Source organism: Hemiscyllium ocellatum, chromosome 2 (genome assembly GCF_020745735.1).
Source record: "Hemiscyllium ocellatum isolate sHemOce1 chromosome 2, sHemOce1.pat.X.cur, whole genome shotgun sequence".
Lineage (NCBI taxonomy): Eukaryota > Metazoa > Chordata > Chondrichthyes > Orectolobiformes > Hemiscylliidae > Hemiscyllium > Hemiscyllium ocellatum.
In genome coordinates this window covers 121,911,444-121,925,781 of record NC_083402.1, presented here as the reverse complement: position 1 = coordinate 121,925,781, position 14,338 = coordinate 121,911,444, and the positions used below count along the sequence as shown (strand labels likewise).

Genomic DNA, 14,338 nt, shown 5'->3' with positions numbered 1-14,338 from the left:
GACATGAACCCAAGGTCCTGGTTAAGGTCATCGACATAGACATCAAATTTCTACAGAAATGCAGGCAAGCAGGAAAGATCCCAAAAAGACGTACATATCTCTTAGTGTAGGATAGCCTGTTCTCTGGCTGGTTCCTCAAAGCATTGATCCATAAATATTCACTCCAAGAATTCCTCCTCTACAGCATTGTTATTGACATCAATACGCAGACTGTTCCCTTTTTTGCTTGGGTTTGTAGTTTCTTGTTGAGTGCCTTCCCAGTGTTATCACTGCAGTTAGGAGAGGGAGTCTATTCACAACAGCCAGTATCTTTCTTACCCTAGGTGTTTCTAAGTTGTAACCACACAGATTGCACTTGACAGGTGTAAGTATCGTCCTTCACTATTGCGTTAATGTCCTCTTTAACCATAACCCACCTCCTTTTAGTCTTTGTCCTTTATTTGCAATCCTCGCTTAGTGTCCAAAACTGCGATTCAAGGGGGATAGGCTTGTGGCAATATCCCTACCTCTGAGCAAGGAGGTCTGGGTTCGAGTCCCATCTAATCCAGAGGTGTGTAACAACACCTTTGAACAGGTTGATTTTTGCTACAATCTGGTTACAGCTGATCGGCAGTCCCACACTGTCTGCTCCACCTCTTTGTGACGTATGCGCAGTCCCGCCAAATAGGCCGGAACGTGGGGGGGCGTCTCCCAAACAGAGCGATTACGTAGCTCGTGCCCGCTCGCTCGCCCTCCCCCCCTTGACCCTTCCCGGATCACGTGTCGGGGGTGAAGCGTCAGTGACGAGATGACGCGCAGTCCGGAGGTTTTGCGCGGGAAAAGAACTTGGAAACCGTCAAGATGGCGGCGCTGAAACGTAAACTGTCCGGTCAGCGGGAGGCGAGCGGAAAAAGAGGGCCGAGTGGCCGGCAACTCCTCCTGGAGGCAGCCGGGGGAGACAGAGCCGGCAACCAGTTCGTGGAAGGATCGATTGTCAGGATCAAGATGGATAATTTCCTGTGAGTCAAGCGGCGGTAGCGCTGAGGGACAAACCGAGGCTTCTGGGCCTTCGGTCTGGGGTCCGGGTCGGTGGAGTTCCCGGTTTATACCTCTTTACCACAACCTTCGCCCAAAATCAGGGTCTTTCTGATTGATCGGGCCAGGCCACAGCTGCCGGTTTTCTGTTCTTTTCAGACTCCAGGCCCGGGAGAGCTTGGGTAAGTCTCTTTAACCGAGTGATATCTCCCGGTTTAGCAGCGAATGTCCTGTCAGAGGGGTTCAGTCGTTTCCTAACCCGGGGGTTACTGAGTGAGGTGAGACTCCCTTCGGGTTCAGCCCGCACTGGGACTCACCCTGACGGTGGATTTTATAAACAAACTTCAGCTACATCTGTTTCCTGAACTGAGTGGGAGGGACTATGCTTTAATAATATTCAGACTGAGACATAAGAGTGTAGCATCGCCCAAAGAATTACATAGAATTTGCAGTACAGAGGCAAACCATTAGGTCAAACTGATCCATGGTGGAGTGCATGTTTTTACACGAGCCTTCTCCAACTTTCCATCATCCCTCTATTCGCTTCCCCTGAAATGTATCTCCGAGTGTGAAGTGTCATGAAGATTCTTGCTACATGTCGGTCTAAAGAAGTGCCTCATTTTTTTATATTTCATTTGAAAAGCCTGCCAATGCATTCACCTTCAGTGTAGGTGCTTTTTAAATGCGTTGAGCCTGTTCACAACCTGGCTCGGCGATCACATTACAAAATCACAAAAGTGGCCAGATGGTTCCTTTCAGAGTCAAATTAATCCTAGAGAGATTGATTGTATTTAGTGATTTCTCTACCCGCTCCACTCAACTGAAGGAGCATTTAGACCGTAACAAGTGCAGACTTCACCTTGGATTAGGCAAGTTGGAGAGAATACTTTGTTCTGGTATCAAACTGTAAATTTGAGGTAAATGCTAAAGCACTTAAGTTAGTCACCATCTGAGGGGAACCATTAATAGTTACACTTTTGGCTGAATTTTATTTCATAATTGGAAAAACCTAAAGATGAAACCGGTTTTAAATGACTGGAGAGATAAGAAAGGGGGACTGGAGGCAAAAACAAAAGATAAGGTCTGTTAGGCTGCATGATTAAATGCCAAAGTGAAATGATGATGGACAGGTAAAGAAATCTGGAGGAAGTGTGAATGACTATTACCAACAGGTGCAATCCAAAAAAAAGCAGTGATGTCTGTTAAAATTGTGGAATTTGGGTGTGAGCCTGGAAAGCTATTAAGTACTTAATTGAAAGGTAAATACTTTTCCTAGCATTTCAGTTGTACTTCAATAGAATAGTGTAAGTTTGTTTTGGTGTTGAGCAGAGACTTGAAATTGTACGGTGACTGGAGGCTCAGGATCACAGTTGTGGACTAAGCTATTGTGTTCTACAAAGCTCTGCAGTCTTGAGGAATGGATATAATTATTAGTAGTGTTTAAAGGTCTATGAGATAAAGGCAGGGCTAGTGGCATTAGGTGAATTACCTGTGCAGAGAAAGAGCACAAATGTGACTGGCTGTTGGTCTTCTGCAGCCAGTGTAAGATCTTACAATACAAAATTGGAAAAAAGTACAAGAAAATCACTATATTTTGAAGCTACTGTGGTCAAGGGAGGAGAATTTGGATGATGAAGAAAGGACATGGAGCTTGAGGAATGCTCCTTTATTCTAATTTTGAACTCTGAGTTTCCTTCTGTCTGACTCAGTACAGAGGTGATTGACAATATAAAAAGAAATGAATACTGGAAATCTAGATTATAACAAGTGTTAGAAATACACATAATTTAACAGCATCTTGTATAAAGAAAAACAAACATTGACATTTCATATAAATACAGAAATTGTTGTAGAAATTTAGCATGACTGGAAGTATCAAGAAGGAGAGATTAATGTTTCAGGTCTGATATGACTGTTCAGAATTGTTTTGCATATTTTGCGTTGAATTCCTCCTTACAATTGTTCCATGGAAAAGTAGTATTCAAATATTATGGTGCCTGCAACCTTTGTCTTTCCAATGAATTTGTTTGCAGCTTATACTAATTTCTGTTTATAACTAGGTTTAGTTTTATAACTATGGTGACATTTAATTTATTTGATTAGATTCGCTATGGTGTGGAAACAGGCCCTTCGGCCCAACAAGTCCACACCGACCCTCCGAAGAGCACCCCATCCAGACCCATTTGCCCCTGACTAACGTACCCAACACTATAGGCAATTCAGGGAGGAAACGAGAGCACCCGGAGGAAACCCACACAGACACGGGGAGAATGTGCAAACTCCACACAGTCACCCAAAGTGGGAATCGACCCCAAGTCCCTAGCGCTGTGAGGCAGTAGTGCTAACCACTGAGCCACCGTGCCGCCCTGTCTCCACCATACAGCTAAAAAAATGTGTTCTGCATACATTTTTGTCGTCTTTTGCCATGCCTTCAGTATGTGTTTTTGTGAGTGAAAGCAGAGCAGCAAGTGTCCAACGTGAGAATGGAAGAGAAATATGATTGAGAATATTACAGGTATATGTGCATGGAATTACATAGCATATCTAGTAGAAATTAGCCATTTGATTTCGTTGGTCTTTCACGACCCACCGTAGCCCTCTTTTCTGTAACCCAGCGGGTATCCTTGAATTTCTCCTTTGTTTCTCTAGCTTTGCTGAATAATTATTAGTGGGGGTTCACCTTATTGATTCTTTGTAATTTCAAATTTTGCTGTCTTACATAATCATATTAAGAAATTATTTTAAAATAAATTTGCCAAAAAGGAAGTTGTGACTAAAACAATGCATAATATATAAACTATGCCACTCAAACAAGAAAATCCTAATATTTGCTCTAAATTGCATTGGTTATGTGAAGAGATGAAGTTAGAGGCTCCACGTCTGTTTCTTCTGTAGTGAAACCTGACACAACATTAGGATAAGAAATGGCAGAGAATACTCATGATCACCTGTTTCAATCTGAGGCGAGGCTTGACATTTTGAATGACAATAAATTGCTATTAATTATTTACCAACAGGCAGGTTAGCAAAAATCTTTAGCAGTAGCAAACTTTTGAGGATTGTAGGTGTATACTCAACTGTTCTACCTGAGCATGTTGGAATTAACTCCAGCTCATGTCTTACATTATGCACACTGTATCTCCAAATAATTTTCTGAAAGACAGCTACCTAATTTTAGGTTAGATTAGGTTCCCTACAGTGTGGGCACAGGCCCTTCAGCCCAACAAGTCCACACCAGCCCTCTGAAGAGTAACCCCCCCCCCCCCTTTTGACTAATGCACCTAGCAACTATGGTCAATTTAGCATGGCCAATTCATCTGACCTGCACATCTTTGGAATGTGAGAGGAAACTGGAGTACCTGGAGGGAACCCACGCAGAGACTTGGAGAATGTCTGTGTAGAGTTTGCACAGTCGCCCAAGGCTGGAATCGAACCTGGGACCCTGGCGTTTTGAGGCAACAGTGCTAACCACTGAGCCACCGTACCACCTTGTATTTTTTATTTCGAGGTTAAAGGGGCAGCTACCATGTTGTAAGTATTTATTTCTTCATGAATTTATTTTTAATTTGCTCTAAAATAAACTAAAACATGCCTCGACTGAGCTCTTGTTCACCATTCCCATTGTTTTTGTTTGGCTAAGTGTCCATTGTTGTCTGATTAGCTCCTTCTGATGAATCTTGAGCTATTTTTCTATGTTAAAGATGCTATATAAATGCAGTTATTGGAACTTATTTATTTAGTTACTTTTATCATTTACACTTATTGAAAATTACAGAAAGCTGGATTTTTTTTTTCCTCATCCTTCCAAATAAAACCTACCACTTGTATGTACTTGCAAAATTGAGTCGTACTGGGGAGTATTTGGTTTCTAGGATTTAACGGCTCGGAATTGGTAACTGTTATAATGCAAAACTTCTAACATTCATTGCCATTACTGTATGAAACTGACAGCAACCTCTGGTACCTGCAATATGTTTGTCTAATGAAGGACCAGTTCTCCCCTCTCTCTGATCTCTTTAAGAGTTAATCATTTTTACATTGACTCAGTAGAAGCTGTGTTACCTCTGAAATAGTCAGTGTGGGTTCAAACCCTATTCTAGGGGCTATGCTGGTGCCTTGGTGTTGGAAGTACCATCATTCAGACAAGATGTTAAAATTGCCCACGGTAATTAAACTTGTGTTAGTCATATCTACAAGTCCCAAAAAATTCTAACAATTCATACCAGTTGCATTTAGTTTGAACATTATTGCATTATTTGTGGACAGTCTAATAGACTAAGCCATTCAAGCTCTCAGGCCACTAGAGAGCTGAAATATTTCTCTGGAACAGAAGGCACAATGGTTGATCAGACAAAATCGTTTAACATTTTAAAAATGTTTGAGGTCATAAATGTTTCTGCTTAGAAAACAGAAAAATGAACAGGAGTAGACCAGTTAGCCCTTTGAGTCTGCACAGCCATTCAATATGATCATGGCTAATCATATTCCTGATTTCTGTCTGTGCGCTTTGATCCCTTTAACCCTAAGAGCCATATATAACTCCTCTTTAAAACATTGTGTTTTGGCCTCAACTACTTTCTGTGCAGAGAATTCCACAAGCTTACTACTCTGGGTGAATAAATTTCTCCTCTTCTCAGCCATAAATGGTGTAACCTGTATTCTTGGACTGTGACTCCTCAGCCATCGGAAACATCCTCTTTGGTGTTATCCTGTCTAGTCCTTTTAGAATTTTATAGGTTTCTAAGATCACTCCCCGTTCTTGTAAATTCCAGTGAATATAGTCCTAACTTAACTTATGGCAGAGGTGAAAACTAGGAACCTGGAGTATGAGGATCACAAGTAAATTTGGTAAAGAATTCATAACAAACATGTTTACTCAAAGATTGATGAGAGTGTACCATAGTGTAACACTATGGTATTCCATTGAAGTGAGCAGTATGTATGTATTTAAGTGAATGTTAGACAAGCACAGATGAGAGAGCAATATCTTAGATGGGTTGACTGGATTAGCTGAACTAAATGGAAGGATGTCTTTGTGAAGACACTAAATAGAAGACTCAGGCAAAATGATCTGTTTCTGTACAATAAATGTTTTCTGTTTTGTAACAGTAAGCTAGATTACTTGGTTATATAACTATTCTAGTGTATCAGTTATACCAGTAGATGGCATAATTGGCCTTTTCATTCAAGTCAGTGACTTACTGAAAGTAGGTAATTGTATTTAGTTTTAATTCCAGAACTGTATTCTCCAATTCTGTCTGTTTTTCCTTTGTCAAAATATGGAAGAGCAACTTTCTTCATTTACCACCTTGTACTTTATATAGTAATTCTAACCAGCTTAAAAGTAGGAGCAAGACTTCAAAGTTCCCAATGACCCCTATACCTGCATGGTAACCTGGTTAATAAACTAGCTAAAAAACAGGAATTGCTGGAAAAACTCAGCAGGTGTGGCAGCATCTATGGAGAGAATGTTTTAGATCCCTGACCCTTTATCAGAATCCTTTTACCAGCAATTTCTGTTTTTTTTGTTTTTGGTTTTGTTTCTAATAAATGATTTAATAATGTCTATTGTAAAGGAATCTTATTTCCACTCATGTTGTGGACATGACTGGCAAAGCTAGAGTTTATCGCCCATCATTGGTTACTTTTGAGGAGGAACTGGTAAACCACCAACTTGAACTAGTGCAACCTATAGGGTGTAGGTACACTAATTTTCCTGTTAAGGGAGTTCCAAAATTTAAATCACCAAGTCGGGATGATGTGTGGCTTGGAAGGGAATTTGCAGCTTGGTTGTGTTCCCATGCAATCTATTTTTCTTGTCTTCTGAGGTGGTAGAAGTGACGTGTTTGGAAGATGCTCTTGAAAGCACTTGTGCAAGTTGTTAGTGGTACACTCCAGCTGCAGCTACGTTCGGGTGATGGAAAGAGTAAATTTTTAGGGTGGTAATTGGAGCATCAGTCAAGCTGGCTGTTATTTCCTGTATGGTGTCATGCCTCACAGTCCTAATGTGCGCCCATTGATGATGGACAGGCTGTATGTAAAGAGTCAGGAGGTGAAATACATGCCACAAGGTTCCCAGCCTCTGACCTGTCTCTTTTGCCACACTATTAATATAACTGGTCAAGTTATAACTGGTTAATAAGTCAATCTAATTGTTGGAGATTGAAGAAGTTTGAATCTTTCTTGTTTTGTCCTTTGGCAATTGTCATTTTGTTTTTGGCGCATGTGTGATGTGATGCTATTTGCCAATTATTAACCTAATTACACTCAATTCTAGAATTTGGTTTGTTTTTCAAGTTTTCACAAACCTGTAATGGGTCTGGAGCTCAAAGGTTCTGGAGATCACAAACTGAGCATTGGTAATAATGGTGTTAATGACACCTTTCATCACTTTTCCACTGATGGTAGACTGATGGGGTCAGTTGACCAGATTAGATTTGTTCCTGGGCTATTTTCCACCTTTCTGGGTTGATGCCAGTGGTGAGAGACTTAGCTTATTCTGGAGTGGGATTCTTCAATCATACAGCAGAATGTTGTCTATGACTATATTCTTGACCTTTCAATAAAAGTTATAAAAACAGCTTCTATTTATATAGCACCATTAATTTAGTAGATACCAATGTTTCAGTGTTTCATAGTGAATTGCTTGTGACAATTGTTTAATTCACTCTTGAAAGGTTTTATTTTATGCACATGCACTGAATGACTGCAGTTATGAAAAATAATAAAACTGAGGCAGCTGTTGTGCCTACTGCTTAGTTTATTCTCACTTGTGATTCTGCATTTTAAAACAAAAGCTTGCTGTGACATATTTTCAGTCTAAGGAAGTGATAAGGTGTAAAATGTTTCTTCTAATTTGATAGTTTGTCATCAATAAGACATCTAAACACATCTCCAACATTTAATAGTAATAATTTTAGACATGCTATTGAATTGTTCTAACCTTGTCTGGATCATTAAAGGGACTGAATTCATAGTTTTAGTTGATTCATTGTTCTCATATGTACCAAGATACAGTGAAAAGTATTGTTTTGCATGCTATCCAGGCAAATCATACCTCTTATAAGTACATCAGTGTGATAGAACAGATTGCAGAATATAGTGTTAAGCTGCAGAGAAAGATGAGCGGTCCATTCAAAAGTCTGATAACAGTGGGGAAGAAGCTGTTCTCAAATCTTTAGGTACTTGTTTTCAAACTTTTGTATCTTTTGCCTGATGGAAGAGAGTACTACAGGGGTGGGAAGTGTAATAGTGCACAAAATTCTGTAGGTCTGTAGCTGATTCCTGGACTGCCGCTATGGCGCCTGACTGTTTGCAAAGTTTCCAATAAACATAAATATCGACTGTCTCATATTTGTGTCAGCAATTTGCTCCAGAGATGGACAGTGGTCATTTTAACTTTGCATAAGTTGGTTGATTTAATTCTTGCCTTTGCATTTTATTTGATTTAATTAAGTTCTTAATTGCTGCAAGTGAATTTCCAAATTTTGGCCTTGCTATTTAGCCTTACTATTTATGTGAATCAGTTCCTTAGTTGTAGGTCAGCTAAATTGAGGAATACCTTCCTCTTTCTTAAAAAATAAATAGACATTGGACACCATGTGGAATGAATGTTTCCAAATGACTAAACCAACTGTACAATTAAAAAAAAATTACAGTAATCAGTTGGAAACACAGTTACAGAAAAAGTGATGGATAAGTAAATCAGTTGATCAGATTTGAATAAATATCCAAAGTTAAAAATTGTTTTCTTTGCATTTGTAATTCAAGTTGTGAAAAGAATTTCAGACTGAAACCATGAGTCCTCCTGGAATCTTATCTATTTAATTAAATAATTGCCCTGTTAATAGCTGAAGAAATTGAAAATAATGCCATATGTTATATTACTTAAAAACTTAGCATTGAGCCATTTGGTTTTCTGAGTAATGTGTATTTATACTTAATGCAAGCTGTACATAAAAGGTTTGCAGTGAAAGATGGTACATTATTTTATTGTAATGACTAGGGCTCAGTGGTGTTTAGATGATTGATCAGCCACAGTGGAACTTGTATTGTTGAATTTTTAATTATGATTCATTTGGAAACTGGATATTGAGAGGACAAAATTGAGTATGTAAAAACACTGACTGATTTAATGGTTAAAACTGTTAAAATACAAAATATGGTTTCCATTGGAAAAGTTGTTGTTTTCCAGATATTCCACTGCTATGCATTAAGGTCACTGGAAGTGTTTAAAGGGCAACAGAGAAATTTCAAATTTGGAAGACATTAAAGTATGCATATTTGTTGTGCTTTCCAATAACACGAGTTGAGATTCTGTTCTTGCGCATTTTTAAACTGCTAGAATTTTCTTACTTTAACAATTTTTCAGTTAGCCTCATGAGATCCTTTATCAGATGCAAAAGCAAATGAAGAGTGCAGCTTCCTCATCTGGAGTAGTAACCTGATATGAATGCTGCCAGAATTACTGAAGTTACCGTAGTGAATTTCACTGGATTAAATGTAAAGTAATGCAGATTGTGGAAATCTGAAATAAATACATGAATATTGATATGTTGATTTTCAGAACTTATGATTCCTGTGAAATTCACCCTGGGGCCAATTTGAATATGATAGTGGGTGCCAATGGGACTGGAAAATCCAGCATCATCTGTGCAATTTGTCTGGGATTGGCAGGAAAAACATCGTTTATTGGCAGAGGAGACAAGGTAATGATATTTTATGTAATAAATCTGACTTGATTTTACAGCAAGTTTCATAAATTGGAGAAACAAGTTATAAAAAGATTCCTTGTGGCATAATTCTTCTGCTTTCTCAGCTGTTGCTGGAGTGTCAGTAGGGACTCTGGATCATGAGTTCAAAATTCATTTCTGCAATTGAAGCACATAATCCAAGTTGACGGTACAATACAGCACCAGTGAGGTGCCATCTTTTAGATGAGATATTAATCTGCTCTCCCACATGGGCACTATCTTTTAAAAAGGGGAATTTTCTGTCATTTTTCATATAAGACACTCCTGGTTGTGCAGATTTGAAACATTACAGAATTTTGAAATGGATATAGTGGTGAAGCTAACAGCACTCACCGTCATCATCTGCAAATTGGTCAGCAATATCCAGTGTTTACACATCGGTTCTGCTATATTGTACACTGCTTCACGGCGAATTGACTATAACACGATTGAAGAATTTAGACCCCTTTAGAATGCAAACCTTCCTTATCTCCATTGGCTAAAATAATACAATTCTGGTCCCATTGGTTTAAATGGTGCCGTTATTATATGATTGTCTTATAACACTGGATCGCTCAACAGAACTATAACGTTATATCAGGACAGATTGTACACAGCTAAATGCATTAGTCAGCTTGTCATCCAAGATACTGCACTCTTCCAGAACCTTGACTGTAGTGATAATTTGTGTTCCAATGAGTTTCTGGGCAAGGTTCCATAATTTCTTACAGGTATAGGCTTGATACTCCAAATTGTCAAGTTCTCAGGTGAGAAGGGGTATAATGGTTCCCTTCTTTGTTCACCTGCCTACTTGGTTGGTTGCATCAAAGTTAATTTAGAAATGATCCCTTTCCTTCTTGATGCTTTTCTGTCAGCCAAATAAGTTTACATGTTAAGAGAAACTAACTTAATGAGGCTTTCTTGAGTTAATGAAAAAATGAGTTTATTAGTTACTAAGTATGATAAGATTTCAACACACATTAGAAGTGAGATTAAGTCCAAAGAAAATGAACGTTTTAAAAAATGTATACAGATCAGTCCGACTTCCATAAACAGTGTAGACTGAGACATTGTGTCTTTATATTGTGTGATGTCAGTAGATAAGCAATTGATCGCTTAGCTTTGCAGATCAGCTGAAATGTCAGTATTTTATTTCTTTTTGAAGGCAATTTCATTTGTTTTCTGGCTTCCGGTATATAAAGAGAGAGAAAAACTTCCTTTCTATTTACCTGTAGCATCGGGATAGTTAGGGATTTATTCACTGTGACCCTCATAGTACAGTCTGCTAGCACATGTACCCCTCACTATTCTTCCATAGGAAGAGTACAGATATGTCTTTCTTGCTTTTTGTACTTCAATCATATTCACGGTCCTGCAGTTCAGTTTGCATTTCATTTATTCCTTTGAAATTCTTCTGTTTGAAACTTTTATGACATTTGCCAGACTAACATTATATGGTCTCCCTCAAGGCTGAGTTATGCTACACAGGCTTTCCAGACAGTCCCGGCAATGAATGACATTGCTCAGAATTTATAATTTCAATCACTTTTTCATTATGTTCCATCTATTAAAAATCACATTGTAATTAAGTTTTTATTATAAATATTTTCTTGCCAACCTGTTACAGAGATGTTATTACATCTTGCTGGAGCAAGTGGGACTTGAACCCAGGTAGCCTGGCTCAGAGGTTTGGACACTACCGCTGTGCCTTTCATCCATGGATGATTGGGGGTTATGATCTGTTATCATAATGCCTGTCAAGAGATTTGTAATTCAAATATATTGGTATAAATTTTCTGTAGTTGCTTTATATATAACCACTAATCTTGACATTTAACTTTTTTGTGTACATCATTCCTATTAATGGTGTGATGTCTTAATTGGGGTATTGTGAAACAATCTCTTTGGCATGGTAAAGTCCAACAAGCATTGAGTTATATTCCATTATATTTTAACTACTAAAGATATAGAAAGAGAATAGTTTATTTTTCACCTTTTCCTCCTATTTTATTTATTTCTTAATTCATTATCTATTTTCCCTTCCTTATTTTCTTGTATCTGTCATTATATTATATTCACTATTCCAAATTCCACTGTTTAAAATGATGATTAGTTCCAGGTATAGTTTATATAAGTGTCAAATTTTGACTTTTGCTTTGCTTGGCAGCCTGAAGAATGTTGAATTGTGAAGAGATAAGTGGAATGTGTTTTTATGACATTACAGACTAATCGTGAAGTTTGTCTTATACTCTCTTATAAAAGTGATGGTGATCAATATGAAGAATTAAATGGTTTGACTTCTTTAGTCTCTGACTAATTTTTGAGAGAATGGAAATTACCTTGTGCGTTTCAAATCTAACATAATTAGGATGATTAGATCTTTCATCCACTGTCTCCTCCTTTGGAAGATGTAATCTGAGCTGTTTTGCACTTCAGCATTATGTTCTTTTCATTCAGATTGCCAATTAGTAAACTAAATCCAATGAATTTATTTCTTAACTGTTTGAGTCTATTTTCATATTAATTTCTAATGGCTTTACTAAAATGTTACATCTTTTAATTTGTTGAGCAGGTTGGTCTTTATGTGAAACGAGGACATAGCAAAGGATATATTGAACTTGAAATGTAAGTATAATCTAATGGAAGCTTCATATGTAAACTTGTCTATAAAGTAGCACTACAATACCTTGGTTTGGTCTTTCCTGATTCCTCATTTAGTACTGCATGGAAATTCAGTGCTCAGAGAACCTTCCATCTCAATTTTCCATCAACTTTGTATTTCACCAGCCCTTGGCACTCAACCAGTAAATAAGCACATTCTATGGGCTTATTGTAGAATGTGAAGTCGTAACTATGACCAAATTTTCTCTCTCAATTTTTGCGGTGCTGAAATAAATTGTAGCAATTTAGTCTTTGCGAGAAACAAAACTTTGTGAAGACACTTGCAATCAAGCATTCATGGCTCTAGAAGGGAACCTACCATCTTATTCACATTGATGTTGTTTGCTTGTACTTCAAATCAAAAACACTAGCAATTACTTAATATGATGGCACTGTTTAACATGTAAATTTTCAGTTGCTGATCAAACAGCAACAAGAAGTTATTTGATTTACACATCAGATAGGAAATGATAAATGAAATCAGCCATACTTGAAATACCATCTATTTGAATGATATTTCCAGTTATAAGGGATAACCATGGAATTCCTTTGGGCTGCAAATAATAGTGTTATTATTGTCTAGAAGGGAGACAATTAGGCAGTTTCCTGACAACTGCACCTGGAGACTGCACTCCTATCTTCGTAAGTATCCTCCATTTATGGCATTTAGCTGGAGAAATTATGTAGTCATGGCAGTAGAGGTACTATAAATTATGTGTGTTGTAAAAGAAATTATTTTGTACAGTCAAGTTGCCCCCTCAACCTTGCCTCTAAGTCTTAGGCTAATGCATTGGCTGACATGGATATCAGTAGACACTCTGCTGTTTTGTGTTGATGTTTTAGCATACCTTTGAATACATTTCCTTTTCCTCAGTTTTGTTCATGTGTCTAATTCCACATTGTGGCAGCGTGAGTACCTGCTGTGCAGCCATCTTATACTAGTCAAACAGATAATTGAATACTTTGAAAAGTAATAGGATTCTGTGTACAGTAGCGCCTCGGTTTATGAAGAGGATTGTACGTTAAATTTTTCTTCAACGTACGTACGAAATTCAAGGTACGAACGCAAAACGCCTGTGTGCGACCACGTGGTTTCATTGTTCTGTTTTGCTACGTGCTTGTTGAATGCAAAAGCTCTTGGGCCCCGCGTGATCTCATTCAGTTCGTGTTTGGCGCGTGCGCTGTGAGCAGCCATCCAAGTATTCTTATGCTATCCGAACAATGGGGAAAAATTGATTCAGTTCGCAAACCGGGTCCCGGAACCGATTAAGTTCGTAAGTCGAGGCGCTACTGTGTTATTATTTTGTTGCAAGCCAGTTTAAGTATTGTGCATCTGGTTATTTGCTATATTGTTATCTCTGTGACCTGAACAAATTAGATTAGATTAGGTTCCCTACAGTGTGGAAACAGGCCCTTTGGCCCAACAAGTCTACACCAACCCTCCGAAGAGCAACCCACCCAGACCCATTCCCCTACATTTACCCTTTCACCTAACACTAAGAGCAATTTAGCATGGCCAAGTCACCTAACATGCACATCTTTGGGAGGGAACCGGAGCACCCGGAGGAAACCCACGCAGACACTGGGAGAATGTGCAAACTCCACACAGGCAGTTGTCCGAGGTGGGGATTGAACCCAGGTTCCTGGTGCTGTGAGGCAGCAGCTGCTGTGATCTTGCTATGTTGTATTCCACCATTTGGAGTGGAGGGGAGTGTGTTGGGGGAAAGAAAGTGCACCTGGATCTTTACAATTGTGATTAAATTGGATAAAATCCTTTACCTCAATGGCATGGAAAGTTGAAAATTTCACTTGTAGATTTAATTCTGTTCACAGCAACAGCTTTTTGCATTGAATGCAAAGAAGAATTGAAGAATTCTTCAAAGGAAAAATCCAAAATGTTACACTGAACCTACCCAGATCAGTGGACATTG

At 38.5% G+C, this 14,338-nt stretch overlaps 1 protein-coding gene across 2 annotated transcripts in view; it reads left to right on the top strand.

Moving 5' to 3' along the window:
• The first annotated feature begins 820 nt into the window (after positions 1–820).
• Positions 821–14,338, top strand: part of smc5 (structural maintenance of chromosomes 5) — a 57,456-nt gene continuing 43,938 nt past the window's right edge. For both annotated transcript variants that reach the window (XM_060839627.1, XM_060839618.1), the window contains exons 1-3: positions 821–998; positions 9,581–9,722; positions 12,319–12,371. In XM_060839627.1, coding sequence (XP_060695610.1) covers positions 841–998; positions 9,581–9,722; positions 12,319–12,371 — 353 coding nt within the window. In that variant the 5' untranslated portion in view covers positions 821–840. The remainder of the gene's footprint in view (positions 999–9,580; positions 9,723–12,318; positions 12,372–14,338) is intronic.